The following is a 19,865-nucleotide window of genomic DNA, read 5'->3' on the forward strand; positions in this document are numbered from 1 at the left end:
ATCGTTCAACTATTTCCACTCGCGTACAAGTTTTCCATAGAAACGCTGCTGATTGTTTTTCGCCTCGAAGAGTTCCAAATAGGGTAGGAAAATAGCAACGGCTTAAGCAGTAGCGCCTATTTTAATCAGTCGCAGAAAACAGGCCTCATACTCCTGCATTTTGAACAATATCGACAATTTCAATGATGGAAACGAAAACTTTGATTGTCCAGCTGTCTTATGAATATGAGAAATACCGTTAATCACAAAGAAATCTGTGAACAAACATCATTTGAAACAAATCGACCTATATTGCAGTCATTCAGAAGCCACTTCGGGTGTTGCAAAACTTCTGGAAAACAGATGGAAACTGCTTAAAATAGGTTCGGGGTGATTGGAATAGTGTCCCTCGATTGGTAACTTTAATTGATTATTGTGAAAGTTTGCTAATTTAGTTTTACAATCGGAAAACAAGTTCTGACAGAGAAAACAATAGAGGACAGATTGATATACCAGTGTTTGAATTTCACCCAACACATTTCGAGTATTTCGTCTGAATACACAGGCAGTTCCTAGGATCGTGACAGTACCGGACGGCTGCAACGTGCTTTTTACTCGTTTATTGTTTAGCGATTTTCGAATGATTTTTGTGTTAATTGTTTGTGAAATTTGTGTAGGCTTTTCCAGTTCAGGGCGTCGCGTGTGAAATGTATGAAATTCATTCAAAACAAGCTGGCCTACAAGTGAAAATTTGATTTAAAGATGTGTATTTTTTTCGGCTTTGGTTGTTTTTGCTCGTTTTTCTCGCTGCTTCGTGCGCTGTTCGTGCGGGTGCGAGAACGAGAGTGAGCATGTGGTAGTGAGGTGCTCTGGTAGAGCAGAAATCGTTTTATACCAGAGAAAAGGCGTTAATTCAACATCCGAAGACCAGAAGCTAAGTGTTACTTATTCCATTAAAATTTTTGTCCGTCTCACTTGTTTATCTCAGGTCCATCGATCAATGGAGTTTTGAGTGATTGTGTTCTAATTGCTCACTCAGGCTGTCAGTTGTTATATAGTTCCACTATGAAAATGTTCCAATAGGACAAAATCTTGTTTGAAAACTTTTCGCTATAAACTGTGATGCCAACTTTTGAAAAATTTTTCATTTTGCATTAGAAGATTCTCTTTATTTTTGTATTTTCTTTATAAAGCATTTAAAACGGCCAGATGCCGCATAGTTACCAGTTTAATAAACGATATCGCGCACTGCTATTCTGACGCTCAATATAATTGATAGTTATAATGATTCTTTAGATAAGACAAGGAGAGAAAGTTTTGTTTTTCGGTATAATGACCAATGTTTCGAGTTAGAGAACTGGCAGCAGGGCCCCTTAGAATTTGTACGCGTTTCGGCTCTACGTAAAGTTCGGGTAAAAAAAACTGTTTTTCAGCGAAGAATATTAGTGTAATTAGTGAGAGTTCTACGTTTGGAATAGTGAGAGAAGGATTCAGCGAATGGTTCTGATTAAGATAGGTATCATTCAATTTTCAGTATTTGGTTTGTTGTGTTGTCGCACTTGATGTTCAGATTGGGCGCTAAAAGTGCTGGAAGCACCAAAGAGCGCTTGAAGCGCCATCTGTATACGAATAGGAAAGCAAAGCAGAGCTGCTCATTAAGAAATAAGGACCTGTATATTTTCCAAATTCAATATAAAACATAATGGAAATCGTCTGCATGTTTGACTATTGATTGTACGCGTTAAAATATTGAACGAATGAATGTTTCATAACTGTGTGTTGATCAGTGACGCTTAAAAAAATGAAATAGAATTTTTAAACCTAGTAATTTCACGATATTTCTCGATGGACGTTTGCTGGTGTGTGCAAATCTGATGTTATCGACGCTGTTTTTTCTTCGTTCGACTGCTTGGTTCAATTGTTGATAGTATGTGTGTTGGCGTTGTTCGAGTGTTTTTGTTTTGTTTTTATTTGGTGTAGAACAGTGTCCTAGGGTTGCCAGCTATGCAGATTGATTAATAAAAACACTACGATCTTAAATTCAATCTGATGACTTTTGTTGGGCTCGTTTTATGATTAATTTGGCTTTTGAAAAATTAGCTATAAATGCATGACACTCTTACAAGACAGAATAGGCAGTTTTACAATAAAGCTTAAAAATAGTTTGAAAATTTAATATCGCGCTAGACAAGTATTTGATCCTATCGCCTACCATGCCTTAAATGGTCGGTTCTATGCTTTTATTTTATGACTTTCCTAGCTTTTGTACAATTGTAATACACATGAACAATTTTTATTTAATTATACTGTAACCGTTTTGATCGGGCTGACGATAGTCCACGACAACTAAATTTTGATTGCGATTGTTTTGGCATTTTGTTAATAAACTTAGCACTTTGTTTTGTTTGATATGCATATTTGCATTTTTCCTAGTTTTGGGCTTTGGAGGCATGAAACTTTGCCAGTTTTTATATTCAGTAGGTATCTTAAATTATTTATTATAAGAGAGAACCGGTGCGAAACACCGTTTCCCTGCGCGTCTGCGTCGGTAGAAGGGAATAGTGCTGCCGTGTATAACGCTCCGGTGTAAACGCGTCTTGGCTCGGGTTAGTTGAGCACATCTAAGGGTTTCCAGAGTGTAGTGACTTCCTGATGTGTCTTATTTATTTATGTCTCACGTTGACCGTTTAGTCGGAGACTGCTGGTTCGTCGGTTTTATTTAATCACGTTGCAAACCGGAATAGGTTTCGTCTGATCGATAAATATCGAGATTAATTTAATAACTACGCGATGTAAATTTTATAAAGGACCGCCTCTGCCGAAGTGCGCTTGCGTGCTTGAAGCTATTCAGGATTATTAGTCACTTATATAAATACTTAGATGGTTCGGGTTGTATATGATTTTCGCGCGCGTCATTCACATAGGATCGCGGTGTTTGACAAGAAAAATATTCTTGTAATGTGCGAGCATCGCGCGCAGTGATGTTCGATTCCGTCAAATATCGTGAAGACATGATAAAACAAACCTTTCTTTCCGCCGCAGTAGTAGAGATTCAGAAATAAACTCGGTCTCGAGCTGTCCGTTTAGCCGGAGATTGTTCACCAATTACTTTGATATAAACGTGTCGCCAATCGGAGTAAGTTTCATCCGGTTTATGAATATCTTGAACAATCTAATGGCTACGCAAAGTATACCTTTGAAAGAGCCGCGTTAGTTTAAATAAAATTCACATTGTGTGGTAGTATATGCGTGGCTCCAATAACATTATATTGTAAAAAATCGGTCAATTTTGTGCTCCATTGAAATAAACCATGCACACCTCTGCGCGGCCCCAAAGGCATTGGTAATGTCTCTTGGTCTAAACCGGTACCAGATATAAATAAACTAGTTGTGTTTCTCTAGTCAGCCGGCTGACTGTAGAATGAACCGAAAATAGCTAAATAGAGACGGATAGGAGTTATATGTATGATCGCATCACTTATCAAAGTGAATCCTGATCCAACGAGTCCTCCTCTACTAACAAAAACCTCCTTCCTGTGACCGTTGTGGAGATGCACAGGTAAACACGGTCTCCCAATAGCAAGGGTCACACTAACATCCCTTACCTCTTCCCACCTGATTGCAAGGACGTGGCCGGCGTCGTTATTGATCCTTTAAAGTATTGAGTCACTGAAACTTGTACAATGAGAATGGTCGGTCACTCCCAACCCCATTCAGTTGATTCACTGTACAATTTTACTGATTCGGATCAATCACGGAGTGCAACCATTGATATGTGCAGTCAGTTAAGCTAAGCTAAGCTAAGCTATGAACACACAGGCAGTTCCTAATGCTGCTTACAATATGTTCCCTACCCTACCAAAGAAGGAGACTGAATGATTCAAACACGATAGTTTTTATTGTATCCAAGTTCACTTGCATTCAACAGTATCGCGAGAATCTTTGAGATATTATCGCCAGTGATACAAAATTATGAATCCAAATGAACGTTAGATTGCGTTCAACTGTTTGCTCACCGGAGCAAGCAAGCAGGTATCATCAATGCTAACGGAAATTGTAACATGGTGCATTAGCATGTGATATTTAAAATCACCAAGAATCATCGTGGTATATCACGGTGAAAGCACAACGTGGATTAGCCGAATTCCACCTACAAACAACCAACATTTGAAAGAATCGTTGCGATCGCTTGAGTGCAATCGTTTACGATTCTTTCGTGAAAAACTCGCTATATGTTGCTCGCTCCGCTCCGCAATACTGAAACAAAATCATCAAAGAAAAAAGTCTCTTGCATGCGTGGGAATTAGGGATCCTATACATTACAGAAATGACATAACACTCACCGTTAAGGCAACTGTCAACATCAAAACGGATAACGGCAATGCAAAATTATACAGCTCGCCAGTTTTGATGTTGACAGTTGCCTTAACGGTGAGTGTCTTGTCATTTCTCTATTGTATAGGTTCTCTAGTGAGAATGTGTAACTTTTAATAGCGAAGGTTTGCTGGGATTGAAAGCTTATGGATAGCACGTTCAGAAATGATACCCGAATGATTGTTATGAGATAGGGGAACTGCTCCATTATTCATCTCATTAAGCCGATATTCACGAAGAATGCACGGATTAAACAACAAATTTTCATAAAATCATTGAACAAATAAACAAAATACGCTAACGTGCTCTTATAGAATCGTTCAGTATTTTATATTTAGTAAACTTAGCTAGATTTATCCTGAATTTTGTAAAACAAACCATTTTGCACAACGCTTCCATGGTGGTGCTAGATGGGGAAATATTTGAAGTAGTCGACGAATTTATTTACCTGGGAACATTAGTGACATGTGACAACGAGGTTAGCCGTGAGATAAAGAGGCGGATAGCAGCCGCAAACAGGGCCTTTTACGGACTACGTAACCAGCTAAGGTCCCGCAGTCTGCAAATCCGTACTAAACTTGCACTCTATAAAACTCGATTCTTCCGGTGGCTCTCTACGGCCATGAATCATGGACGCTGAAAGAGGCTGATCGGCGAGCTCTTGGTGTTTTTGAGCGTAGGATTTTGCGTTCAATCCTTGGCGGCAAACTAGAAAATGGTGTTTGACGCAGACGCATGAACCATGAAGTGTACCAGGCATACAAATCGGCGGATATAGCCAAGCGGATAAAACACGGCAGGCTTCAGTGGGCTGGGCATGTAGCGAGAATGCCGGATGAGCGACAAGCGAAGGCTATATTTAGCAGGAATCCCGACAGAGGTCGTCGACTTCGGGGTAGACCCCGCACTCATTGGATGTGTGCTGTCGACGAGGATGCACGCGAAATAGGTGTTAGGTGCGATTGGAGGATAGCAGCCCAAGACCGAGGGACATGGCGACGTATTCTGGATTCGGCACTGGATCGATAATTGGTCTGTCGCCTTAAAAGTAAAAGTAAAGTAAGTTCCATATCCATCTCAAAACTTAAATCACTGCTCAATTATTCATCTCCCGACGCCCCCATATTCATCACACTGCAATGCACTGTTAATCATGAATGAATCACATTATCATGAATGAACGTAGCCGCAGCCCGTCGTAGTAGGTTACCTAGATATCCACTGTAGTTGTTTACGTGCAAATACGGTAACCTAGGTAACCACTGCAGTGCTGTCCATTTATGTCAATTATGTCAGAATAATTCAACGTTTTCAGTATGATTTGTTCGTATTAACAGAAACCGATTTGGAAACTTTTGATTTTTTTCAAGGCAGTGAAAACAGATGAAAATACATACAGTTGAAATTGAGGAATTGTAGGAATTCATCCCATATATTTCTGCTAATTCAAGCTGGTGTTTGGAAATTTGAGGTGAACTTTTCAAAGATTAAAGTATTCGTAGTGTAGTGAGTGATTTTGTTTAATGATTGAAATAAAAAATGGTCCGCTAGTGATGAGAAAAACTTTGGTTGGCTGCTGAACGAGTCACGTTGTAGGTGATTGAAATAAATGAGTTTTCGAGTGCAGATGCCTGACTATTATATCAAATTTAGAGCTTTTGAGTTCAGTGCGTCTTGAACTGTCCTACAGATCAGACGTTTTTTCGGTTGTTTGTGGACTGGTCTTTGACTGCCTATAGCTTCAAAGTTTGTGTTTTGTCAGTGTGTCTTTTAAAGACTACCTGAAAGTTATTTCCCATCAGTCTTTCTCAAGACTACCTACTTTTGAATCTAACATTTGTTTTAACTTTTTTCGTATCACCTGAAATGGCTGGACGGAAAAAGAAACCTCGCATCGCTGCGGGGAGGAAAAGAGAGGCATCTCTTTCTGACACTTCGAGTGTCTGTAGTGACAATCCTTTTGATATTTTGCCTGAGCAAGAAGCTGGTGAAATGGAAGTTACCAATAATGAAACTATACAAAATATAAAATCTTTAAAAAAGGAGAAAGTTCCACCTATTGTGGTAACTATTTCTTCTGAATTTAATATATTCAAAAAGGAACTTTCAACGTTTGTTTCTGACGTTAAAGTTACCTATCAAATTGGCCGTAGAGGTGAATGCCGCTTATTAGCCGACTCAGTAAAGGGTCGTGATCGTCTTGTTCAGTATTTAACTGACAAGATGTACAAATTTTTTACATATGACACCAAGAACGCCAAGCCGTTCAAGGTTGTCTTGAAAGGTCTCACCAACGATCAAACCGTTGATGAGATCAAACTTACTTTAACAGAATTACTTGGCATAGCCCCTACCCAAGTAATTCTTATGAAACAAAAATCACGAGGCGAAAACAGTCAGAGAACTGGAATTTCCCTTGTTAATTATTTAATTCATTTTAACCGCAATGAGGTTAACAACTTAAAATTTTTTGAAAAAGCACATGCTTTGTATAATGTGCGTGTTAAGTGGGAAATTTATAGGAAGTATGGCGGAGGTGAAAAGCATATCACCCAATGCCGTACTTGCCAACGTTATGGCCATGGTTCCAAATTCTGTAACATGGACCAAAAATGTCTTAATTGTGGAGACTCTTCTCACAAAAAGGACACATGTCCTGTGAAAGAGAGTAAAAATTTTCGCTGTGCGAATTGTAACGGCAACCATATGTCAAATTTTTATCAATGCCCAGTCCGTTTAGCAATTGTTAAGGCAAGGCAAGGTAAACAAAATTCAATTTCTCAATTAAAACCAACTTCAAAACAAAATTCTCCAAGCGTACCAGTGACGCATAGTTTACCTACTCCTTTGCATACCCGTTTAACTTATGCACAGGTTACAGGTAGTTCGAACATTATACCGCCTAGTGTTGGTAGTTCGAAAATGACCGTTAATATGGGTAAGCAAAACACGCTAGAAAATAATTGTACACCTATTACTCCAGCTAATATTGCTGCCGAAAATATTCTTTCTAATGTCAACTGCCTGGGGCCTATTACGGCAGGTAAACTTTCTTTTTTGCAACAGGCAATGTTCGATCTTATGAACGCCATGTTGCAGGCAAAATCAATGTTTGAAGCAATTCAAATAGGCACAAATTTTACTATTAAAATTGTTTCTAGTTTAAAATTTAGCAATGATTTTAAATAAAACAATTAAAATATTAAATTGGAATGCTCGCTCATTGAAGGCCAATGAGAATTAGCTTTTTAATTTTTTAACAGTAAATAATGTGCATATTGCAATTATTACTGAAACATTTTTGAAACCTAACATAAAATTAAAATATGATCCCAATTACGTGGTTCATAGATATGATAGGATTCAAGGTTCCGGCGGTGGAGTTGCAATTGTTATTCATCGCCGAATCAAACATCGTGCTCTTCCCCATCTTGAGACGAAAGTTATTGAAACTTTGGGAATTGAAGTTCAAACTGAACTTGGGATTTTATTTATTGCCGCAGCATATTTACCATTTCAATGCACACGCGAGCTCAAAAATTATTTTAAAGGTGGTTTACAAAAACTCACCAGAAATCGTTCGAAATTTTTCATAAACGGCGATTTTAACGCTAAACATCGTTCATGGAATAATTCTCAAAGTAATTCCAATGGCAAAATTTTATTCAAGGATTGTTCTTCAGGATACTATTCTATTTTGTCTCCGAATAGTCCTACATGCTTTTCTTCTGTAAGAAACCCTTCAACAATTGATTTGGTGCTGACAGATCAAAGTCATGTATGTAGTGATTTGATCACACATGCTGACTTTGATTCTGACCATCTTCCAATAACTTTTTCTTTATCACATGAATCAGTTTTAAACCCTATGAGCTCTGTTTTTAATTATAACAAGGCTAATTGGGAAAGATACAAAACTCATATTGAGAGAAATTTCAATAATGAGCTTGATTTGCAAAACGAAGTGAATATTGATTCCGCTTTGGAAGCATTAAAATGTGCAATTGTTGATGCCAGGAATTATTCTGTTCCAAAGGCTCAAGTGAAATTTGATTCACCAATAATTGACGAAAATCTTCAACTTCTAATTCGTTTGAAAAATGTCCGCAGACGTCAATATCAACGTTCTCGTGACCCTGTTTTTAAAACTATTTATAAAGATTTACAGAAAGAGATTAAACATAGATTTACTCTTCTGAGAAATCAAAATTTTGAGACTAAAGTTGAAAAATTGAAACCATATTCAAAACCATTTTGGAAGCTGTCGAAGATTCTTAAGAAACCTTCAAAGCCTATTCCAGTTTTAAAAGATGGTGAACGTTTTCTTGTATCCAATGAACAAAAGGCTCAAAGACTTGCTCAGCAGTTTGAGAGTGTTCATAGCTCAAATTTGAATTTTGTGAGTCCAATTGAAAATGAAGTCACACGTCAATTTGATTTAATTTCTTCCCAGAATTTTTTACCTGCAGAAATAATTGAAACTAACTTGAATGAGATTAAATCAATTATTAAAAATTTCAAAAATATGAAAGCACCTGGTGACGATGGAATCTTTAATATACTAATCAAACATCTCCCTGAGAGCACAATGGAATTTTTAGTGAAAATTTTCAATTGCTGCTTCAAAATTGCATATTTTCCCAAATTACGGAAAAATGCAAAAATTACTCCCATTTTAAAACCGGATAAGAACCCAGCTGAAGTTTCAAGTTATCGACCAATCAGTTTGCTTTCTTCAATAAGTAAACTGTTTGAGAGAATTATTCTTAACAGAATGATGTCACACATCAACGAAAATTCAATTTTTGCAAATGAACAGTTTGGATTTCGCCATGGGCATTCCACAACTCATCAATTGCTCAGAGTTACTAATATGATACGAGCTAACAAATCTGAAGGTTATTCCACTGGAGCTGCTCTTTTAGACATAGAAAAAGCATTCGACAGTGTTTGGCATAAAGGTTTGATTGCGAAATTGCAAACTTTTAATTTTCCAATTTTCCTAATCAAAATTTTAAAAAATTATCTTACTGATCGAACTCTGCAGGTCGTCTATCAGAATTCAAAATCTGATAGATTTCCTGTCAGAGCAGGTGTACCTCAAGGTTCAGTCTTGGGTCCAGTCCTGTACAACATATTCACTTCAGATCTTCCTGATTTGCCTCCAGGATGCACAAAGTCATTTTTCTGCGATGACACAAGCATTTCCGTAAAAGGAAAAAGTCTTCGTGTCATATGCAGTCGATTGCAGAAAAGTTTAGATATTTTTTCTTCCTACTTGCAAAAGTGAAAAATCTCTCCCAAAGCTTCTAAAACTCAAATGATAATTTTTCCGCATAAGCCTAGGGCTTCTTTCCTCAAGCCAAACAATAATCACGTTGTCAAGATGAATGGGGTTATTTTAAGTTGGTCCGACAAGGTTAAGTACTTGGGACTAATTTATGATAAAAAACTTATTTTCAAAGAGCACATTGAGAGTATACAAGCCAAGTGCATCAAATATACGAGATGTTTATATCCTCTCATTAACAGGAATTCTAAACTTTGTTTAAAGAACAAACTTTTGATTTACAAACAAATTTTTAGACCAGCAATGCTTTATGCTGTACCGATCTGGTCAAGTTGCTGTTCAACAAGGAAGAAAACGCTCCAAAGGATTCAGAATAAAATTCTGAAAATGATTTTGAAGCGTCCTTCTTGGTTTGGTACACTTGAATTACATAGACTTACTGGTGTTGAACCATTAGAAGCTATGTCAAATAAAATTATTAACGATTTTCGACAAAAATCGTTGCAATCCTCAATTGCTACGATAAGCTCTCTTTATAGCCAATAAGTTAGCAATTAAGTTAGTTGTAAGTTTACTTCCCCTTTTCTGACAAGTAGGTTTAAATCCCTACGAATGATAAGTCCTAATTGCGAAAGCAAACAAATCCTAACAATTAAAATTACAAATTTCTAACAGTGTTGAGAAGTCACCATTTGTGATTGGACACACATACTCATTATTTACTAATATTTATCATAAATACTTAAGCTACTAACATTTTCCACTTAAAAAAAAAAAAAATAGAGCTTTTGAGTGAGTTTATGAGGATTCCACTTAATGAGAAATCTAAAGTTAACTAAGAAGAATCCATTCCATGGATTAGCAGATCGATTTAGTTAGAAAATGTGCGTTTTTTTCTGTTTTCAATTGTGTTTGCATGTTGTATGAGATGAATATATGAGCTGAGATGAATAATGGAGCAGTTCCCTTACGATTTTTTCCATCCTTGGCTATAATCATTCATTTTTTCCGGTTTGAGCTTTTGGAGTGCACCTGTGTAGACCAGCGTTGTTGATCTAATCTCTCTGATGTCAAAAAATGAGTTGTGTTATATCGATCGTATATTTCGATAAATCTATGTTCGTTGCTGGAGAACATCAATATGAACTAACCGAAGAGGCCTAAGTTTACACTTTTGAATAATTTCACCTTTCAATTCAATCACTTTCACTTATCACTACGCAAACACTTATTTCAACATCGACTTGGTTTCATCATCAGTACTTATGTGGAAAATCAATTTTTGGCCAAAGAGGTTTTCCAATTTTCACGCTACTTTCAATCATTTAGCTTAGTTTAGTTTAGTTCTGACTGTACATATCAATAGTAGCTACTCCGAGATGGATCCGAGCCACTCGAGATGTACAATGAATCAACTGAAAAATGACTGCGCATCATTCAATGACCCGATTTGTATAGACCAATAACGACGCCGGCCACGTCCTTACAGTGAGGTAAAAACAAAAACCTATAGAAAGTGTCCGTTTTATTGTGTTCCCAAAGAAAGTCATGAACTTTTATGAGACTAACTCATGACATATCAATAATTGTTGTGCTCCTTTCTGCGGCTAAAAACATGAATTGAAATAAGTCATGACAACAACATTGCAACGCTTGCACAGACGTGTCGCTCCTTTCTACAACCATTCACCGCATGAAGTCATCCAAACAGATCATCCACACGTCCACCCATCTACCACAACCACAAGCTTTATCGGCAAAAAGTGGAAAAATCGGCGCACCGTGATGGGACGATTTACAGGTCGGTCGAACGAAACAAAAACGACCTTACACGATTATCGGCCATTTTACGAGATGTATCAAAACTCAATTCTGTTACAGTTGGAATACTTAGCCCTATTAACCTTGCTAATAGCGTGCAGAGACGAAGAAGAGAAATTACCGCTGTTGTAACACGGCAGACAGAATAGACACTGTTTTTCAGTTGCTTTTTAAGCAGTTACAAAGCTGTAATTTATTTATTTGTTTTAGTTAAGGGTAGGGTAAGTATTTTAATTTAATCTTACATTTTCAGTGTTTTTATAATATTTATAGGTTGCGGTCTACCGAGGGTTACAACGTCGACAATCTATAGGTGTACAGGTAAGTCTTATTTTTTCAAGTTTATAAATTTTATGTTAAGCACGTTGTCACTCTACCAACTCTAGACTATATCTCCTCCATATCTCTTTTCATCTCCGACTTCTTACTTCTTCTCCGTTTCTTATCTCTCCACTATCGGAAGTTTCCACGCTGTCACTCTTTCATCAGAAGTCCGACGTATTTCACTCCACTATGATGACACTATGGGCCCAGTAACAACCGCATACTATTGATCGTGATGAATCATATGGCCATAATCAGGGGAAGTTGAATTATTAGAATAAATCCCCGTTGAGATTCACTACAATGATTATAGAATTAAACATAATGATTTAGAGATGAATAAATAGATAGATTTAGGAGGACAGATTAAAATAGGATTAAAAGGATGATCGGCGGCTAACAGTTAAATTAATAATTATACCAACATACAACACGATCGATCTAGATCAGCTATGGCAGACTATGTAGATTACGGGTTCCCGGATAAACTGACACGGTTGGTCAAGTCGACGATGGATCGGGTGATGTGCGTAGTTCGAGTTTCGGGGACACTCTCGAGTCCCTTCGAATCTCCAAGAGGGTTACGGCAAGGTGATGGATTATGGTGCTTGCTATTTAACATCTTTTGGAAGGTGTGATACGTAGGGCTGGTATCGACACGAGTGGCACGATAATTAGAGGGTCTGTTCAGCTCTTTGGCTTCGCCGATGATGTTGATATTGTAGCACGAACCCTTGAGTAGATGACGGAGACGTACAACAGACTGAAGGCTGAAGCCGGACGAATTGGACTGGCCATAAACGCATCGAAAACTAAGTACATGAGAGAAAGAGGTTCCAGAGAAGACAGTATAAACCTTCCGCCACGAATTCATATTAGCGATGATGAAATCGAGGTGGTAGACGAGTTCGTGTACCTGGGCTCACTAGTGACTGCCTACAACGACACCAGCAGAAAAATTGAAATGAAGTCCGCCGCCGCGGGAAGTTAACCATCTACAAAACACTGATCAGACCGGTAGTCCTCTATGGCCATGGAACATGGACCATGTGGTTTTCGAACGGAAGGTGCTGCGTGCCATCTGTGGTGGATTGCAGATGGAAGATGGATCATGGCGGAGGCGGAGGCGGAGGCGGATGAACCACGAGTTGCATCAGATGCAACTGAGCATGTCATAAGGATGTCGGACGGCAACTCGGTCGAAATGGTTCTTGATAGCGACCCGACTGGAACGAGGCGAAGAGGCGCGCAGCGAGCAAGGTGGCTCGATTAAGTGAAAGACGACCTGCAGAACTTTCACAGACGACATGGCTGGCGAGCTGCAGCAATTGACCGAATTGAATGGAGACGACTTCTTTGAAAAGCAAGAAACACTTCGGCTATTGCTGACTGGTAAGCTAAGTTCCAACATAACACTGAAATTCAGAGTTAACAAAAAACACTAACACTTAGTGACTGTCTGTTCACCAAGATGGTGTGGCTCAAAACAGCGTCTGTTCACCTTGTTAGGGGAGGCTGATCACCTTCCTTGTGCCAGCTTGCGACTCTAAACAGTGCTGTCACGATAGTCCTCTGGTGAGACCGGGGGTAGCGGTACATACGTACAGAGATGGTTACACCATCTACCAGAGCTGCAGCAACACACACGAGCTGGGCACAGCTTCCATTGTGATGGGCAATGGTGTGATTGGGTGGTGGCCAATCGGCAACAGAATGGGCAGGTTGAGGATCTGTGTTTCTTCAATGTCAGCATCATGAACGTGCACAGTCCTCACCTAGGAAGTAACGATGATGATAAGGACGTCTTTTACGCGCAGCTGGAGAGTGCATACAATAGCTGCCCAAAATATGATTAACGTTGGCCAGGAGGAGGAATTCAGACCGGTTATTAGAAAGTTCAGCGCACACCGGCTCACGAAGGAAAATGACTTTCGGATTATTGACTTCGACACCTCCAAGAACATGGCCATACGAAGTACCTACTCCCAGCAGAAGCTCCCATATCGGTACACCTGGAGATCACCACAACAGACTGAAACACAAATCGATCACGTTTTGACGGAAGGCACTTCTCGGATACTATCGCCGTTCGAACTTATCGTGGCGTAAACGTCGATTCTGACCACTATCTCCTGATGGTCAAAATGCGCCGGAGACTTGCGGTTGTCAACAAGATCTGCTACCGTCAACCCCCACGGTATGATCTGGAGCGACCTAAACTCTCCGAAGTCTCTACTGAGTACGCTCGAAGTCTTGAGACAGCGTTGCCGGATGAGGGGTAGCTTTCCGAAGCCTCTCTGGAGGACTGCTGGAGTACTGTGAAAGGAGCCATTACCAAGACAGCGGAAGGTGCTGTTGGATTCGTCGAGAGGAATCGGCGTAACAGCTGCACACTGGGAAAAAATGAACAAAAATTCCCACTAATTAGAAGCTGCTGGGCTGGCAACCTGAAATATAGCATTTTTTATGTAAAATTGGTCAATAAATCGATTGGTGATAGTTTTATTCTGTGTATGGCACGGGAAAAAGTCTATATTTTCAAAAATACGCAAAAACAAGGTAGAAAGGGGCAAAATAGACCAATCGCACAACTGACCATATCGTCACGCTGCGGCAGATCCTCCGAACATGTCGCGAATACCAAGTCCCCACGCACCACTTATTTGTTTTAAGGCCGCTTACGAAACTATAGACCGTGTAGATCTATGGAAAGTTAGAGACCAAAATGGATTCCCTGTAAAACTAACAAGGCTGATTTGGGCCACGATGGATGGTGTACAGTGCTGTGTGAAGATATCGTGTGCAGTATCAAGCCAGTTTGGAACACGCAAGGGGCTTCGACAAGGCGACAGTCTTTCCTGCTTTCTGTGTGACATTGCGCTTGAAGGTGTTATGGAACGTGCGGCTTTCAACCTGCGGGGAAGGATCTCCAATAAAAAAGCCAGTTCATCTATTATTTAGCTGACGACGTGGATTGTGTCGGAAGGATGTTCCAGGCGGTTTCTGAACAGTACACCAAGCTGAAGCGTGGAGCAGAAAACGTTGGATTTAAGTTGAATGCGTGGAAGACAAGGTGACTGCTAGCAGAGGGAACTGAGCGCCATAGGGCTCGCGTAGGCAGTAGCGTAGTGATCGACGGAGATGAGTTCGAGTTGGTTGACGAATTTGTGTATCTCGGATCATTGGCAGTTCAACAACTGCAACAATTGCAAAAGAGAAAGCTGCAGACGTATTGTAACTGTATGTCGTGCCTACTACGGACTCCACAAGACGTTGAGTTCGCCCCCATACCATAGTCCGTAGTCCTCTACGGGAACGAGACATGGACAAGAACTAGCCCTAACGGCATGTGATCAGGACCATCTTCGGCGGAGTAGGTGAGGATGGCGTATGGAGGCGAAGAATGAATCACGACCTGGCGCAACTCTACGGCGGGCCCAGCGTCCAGAAAGTCGCTAAAACTGGAAGAGTACAATGAGCGGGACATGTTGTAAGAATGCCGGACAACAATCCCGCAAAAATGGTGTTCTTCTCGAATCCGGCCGGTACAAGACTTAGAAGCGTGAGCAGGTGAAATACTGAGAGATGTTTCACCAGGAAAGTAGATGAGTAATCTTTCAGTCGTCTAAAATATATTTAAAATACTGTTCTACGTGTTATATTAGGAACGTATTTCAACCTTATTTTGTGGTGTCATGCTGATTCGATTATTGATACTTGTGGTTATGTTTCTCCCAGATGGTCTCGAGATACGATGCTACACTAAATAGTCGGCTGCGAAGTCTGTGTATAAATTAACAGAAGGTCAAGTTCCGATTCGGAATGTAGCACCAAGGCAAGGCTTTGCTTTGCTTTTGGTTATGTTTGTATGCTACAAGCTACTATCTTTATGTTTATTTGATAGAGACATTCATAATTTCATTTGGATGATTCCTTAACCTGTCCAAAATACATGATTTACCCTATACGTTTATAACCTCTTAAATAAAACCAAGATGTGGGAACGAAACACTGATTCTTATTATTTTGTTCAAATCTGTTTATTGAACGTGATATGAGTCGTCAGAATTCGACACTATCCTTTTCGTACCTAGCAACGTGGACATTTTCTGCTCTAATTTTCACTGATCGCGATGAATAATTAGAGGATGTGTTGTCTATGCTGCATTTTATTTATTTACAATAACACGGATTATTTGTACGTGGGATTATATAAGTTTAGTATAAGTAAATATTACCTAATTATTCAAACGCGGTACAGTCAACCGCGTGAAAATGACACCAGTGTATTATTTTAACATTGTAGAGAGAGCAAATAACCTAATAGGGTTTTCTTTGTATGAAGCAAGTACAAAATTGCTCTTCAAGCTTTCGACCCAAATTTGAAATATTTAACTGGGTTTATTAATGTTATCAATTAGGACGTTTCTTCTTGGTTTTTGACTCAGTATTAAAAATCTGACGTTTCAGTTCAGTATAAAAAATTAGTCTATTCCCTTCGTTGTCGTTGAATACCTTCCAATTTACTCCGCGAAGTGCAAATATTACTGGCAAGTTGAAAAGGGTGGAATTCAAAATAAGATTAGGTGACGTGAAGCTTTTGTTCTTTGATTTTTGAATTAAATTGTTTATTTATCTCGATCTAAAAGATTTCAAACACATTTACTCATGAAACGTAAAAGATTGGGAAATAATGGTAATTTAAATATTGGGACACGACTGAAAAAACACAGAAATATGAATAGTAGAAGCCATAGTAGATTTTTGAGATATCTAGAGATTTTTTAACGAATGTGCACAAGTATTCATAGAAAAAAAAATATTAAAAGATTCACAAAAGAAAGAAAGCCTCAAAGTAGCAACAAGTATATAAGATCCTAAAAATAGCAGAGAAAGTAAAAGAAGTTGTAGTAGTACTTGTTTTAATTGTTCTAAATTAACAATAAGGACAGTAAAGATCAAACAATTTTTTATTTCACATCCAGCAGCTTCGAACTGCACTTTACTCATGTTTCGATTTCACCAGTTTGCTTTTCTTACATAATACTTTCTTTATCAGTTTGCACACAACAGTTGGAACTGCCACCAGCAACAACACGAGCGGCACAATCACATCGAACGAATACTTCGCAGCCCAGCTCAAATTGACGGCATTCGATTGCAGAATACGGCTATCGGGATTGCGAAGTACCCATTCCACCCACCAAATGGCACGATCCAGGGGATGCTCTTTCTGATCTCGGAAAATTTTTGACAGTTGAGCCATATTATCGCGGTACCTAAAACGATAAGAAATCAAAACTTGCTTACCTGATTGAAACGTGATACCGCAGACAATGATTACCTCTTATCCGTCATTACCTCCCGAATAGCATCGGCCAGCTCTTTTCGGTTGACGTTAATAATTGATAAACGTTTCCCCACGCCCTGCTCGGAGCAGTAGTTTATATTACGGTTTTGATCAGCAAACACTGGAAATCCTATCATGGGAACTCCGTGCCAAACTGCTTCCTGGGTACTCAAAAGACCACTGTGAGTAATGAACAACTTTACATTAGCATGCGCGAGCAAATCATTCTGAGGCATCCACTTTCGAATGTAAACATTTTCGGGTACCTCCACGGGCATAGAATCAGATTCGAATTTCCACAAAAATTGATACTGCGGAAATTGCTTCATCGCACTCAAGATTTCAATTATTCGTTCTTTTCCTAATAAATCACTGCGAAGATTGGTTCCCAACGAGAACAAAATTGCCCCATTTGGAGACTTTTCCACTACACTCTGAATATCTTCCGGTAGTTTTTTCGGTTTGATTATTTGCATTCCACCGACCGATATTACGTTAGGCATTGATGGTTCCGAATATTGAATGATCGGATTAGAATTGAGCAAAATGATACGGGTGTCCTTTTCGAATAACCGGACGTCGGGGATATCGGGTATCACTTGTCGGATTAGCTTGTCCACCGCTGGTGTTACCTTATATCGCCATGTAAGTTCCTCCCAGTGATTACTCAGAAAATTCACGAATCTTTGACAGTACGTCATGCGTTCTGGTGCATCGTATTCGTGATTTGGAACCATACCCGAATATGAATAGGCACCTGACATAGGAGTTGTTGTTGTCAAGCCGTGGAATCCCGTCGCAGCAATAACCGGAGGACGACCAAATTTATAGTGTACGAGTGCAGACAAGCATGGTCCTTGGAGATAGTCGTGAATGATTAAATCAAACTTGAAATTGTCCGGATAATCTAAAATCTGTCGTAATCCTTTCGTCCTCAGCGAAAATGTACAACCTGAAATAACGTATTCGTTGAACATCGACTGCATTGCAAACGGATTCATCCCTGCCATAGAGAAGAAATCATGCAATTCCGTTTCCTCCTCGTCGAAAGCTTCGTATACTCCTTCTAATTTGATGAAGGTTACGTTCGCGGGTGGTTTCTCAACGTCTACGCTCAATGCCGTCACATTGTGACCCTTCGCCGCCAAGCCGTACATAAGCGTACGGTGCCTGTAAATGAGATGATTGAAATATACTGAACCAACATTGACCTCTCTTCAATAATAACCAACCAAATAAAATGGCTTGGCGATGCAACTCCATGGATATACAATATGTTAGCTGCGCTACCTAAACTAATTGACACGAATAAAACTAGTAGAAACTGATACATGGTGGAAGTATACTGTCCAACAGCTGAACCGGCACTGACCGCTGAATATCAGTAATTTTTCGTAAATGATAGAGATGCGGTTTGTTTTTTTTTTGGGCGGACGCTCAATCAACCTGTGAATTTGGACACGCGCTTACTCACATACACTTATACTCTATTCACGGTGTTCATTCTTATCGGCCACTTTGAAAATGCAAAGTCACTACGTGAATTATTTGATTAAAATGATAATAGAAAATTACAACCAAATTTGGAAAATAATTCATATATGCTTATCGCATGTGATCTTTCCTGCTACATAGCGTGCTTATAGAAACAACGTAAGCTTCAGAAAATATGTGCAATCAAAACAATAGGGCCACTCGCCGTAATTTGGAAAATTTCGTCGTGATTATTTCATCGCGGTTGTGAATTTTCGTAAAATAAAACAATATATAGCATAGAATATACTATCGAGATCATAGTTATTGTGAACCGAAAAGCATTATGAAAAGTATAGATTATGTGTTACCTATCAATTATCCCTATCTTCAATATGAAATGGTTACACAGAAACTATAACTAATGATACATATATGAATTCTCACATGTGATGCGGTTGTAAGGCAACATTTACATTTAATCACAATCAAACCCTTCAATAAACCTAAATATCATCCTAAATTATATAATTAAAGATAACGAATCAACTCACCTAGCGATGCGATCGTGCTTTACTTTTACAAACTAAACAATTTGAAATTAAGTATAAAATAAGCAACTTTAAAAATATTTTTTTCAAAACTTTATGATCTCTCCGGCATTTAATTTTCGCTCTAAACAACCCCTACCCACCAATTGGACTCTACTCTATCCGCCTGATGGGGAGCACCGCTATCGAAACCGGTCGGCGTTAAGGTAAAAAATTGTATGATTTTTTTTTCTAATTCTAAGAACGATAAGTGTTCTGTCTTGTTCGCGAAGCGTTGTTATTGTGGCAAGGATCTCATGCTTTCCATAAAAACTTCTTCCAGTTCAAAAAACATGCGCGAGCGCTCCTCATATTTTTTGACGTGGGACTACGTCTTTGTTTTCTACACTGGAATGCATTCTGTAAAAAAGGAAATGAAACTGGCAAATGTTGCGTCAGATTTCAAACGATAATAACAGCATAACCACATGAAGGATAACAATAACCAATATGTTGTTGAATAGATAAAATGTTGGACAATTTTGTAATACGCTAGTTGTTACTATTATTTCATTGATCAGCGCTGAGAGTTGATAAAAAGTTTCAACATGAATAGACACCAACCATTCCCTCTGATATTCTCTTTATCAATATCAAAATTGACAAATATCAAAATTGACAGAGTCTCCCCGTCCCAATAGGGTAATTTATGTCTACTTCCATA

General features: G+C 38.9%; 1 protein-coding gene across 1 annotated transcript; it reads right to left on the reverse strand.

Moving 5' to 3' along the window:
• Positions 1-16,768: 16,768 nt before the first annotated feature.
• Positions 16,769-18,573, reverse strand: LOC129723217 (UDP-glucosyltransferase 2-like). The gene is made up of 3 exons (XM_055677289.1): positions 18,371-18,573; positions 17,133-18,308; positions 16,769-17,067 (listed from the first exon to the last, which is right to left on the reverse strand). Exons 1-3 carry the CDS (start codon positions 18,469-18,471, stop codon positions 16,791-16,793), a joined length of 1,554 nt encoding a protein of 517 aa, XP_055533264.1. The 5' UTR covers positions 18,472-18,573; the 3' UTR covers positions 16,769-16,790.
• Between the last annotated feature and the right edge of the window lie 1,292 nt (positions 18,574-19,865).

The sequence above is a fragment of the Wyeomyia smithii genome, chromosome 2 (assembly GCF_029784165.1).
Source record: "Wyeomyia smithii strain HCP4-BCI-WySm-NY-G18 chromosome 2, ASM2978416v1, whole genome shotgun sequence".
NCBI lineage: Eukaryota > Metazoa > Arthropoda > Insecta > Diptera > Culicidae > Wyeomyia > Wyeomyia smithii.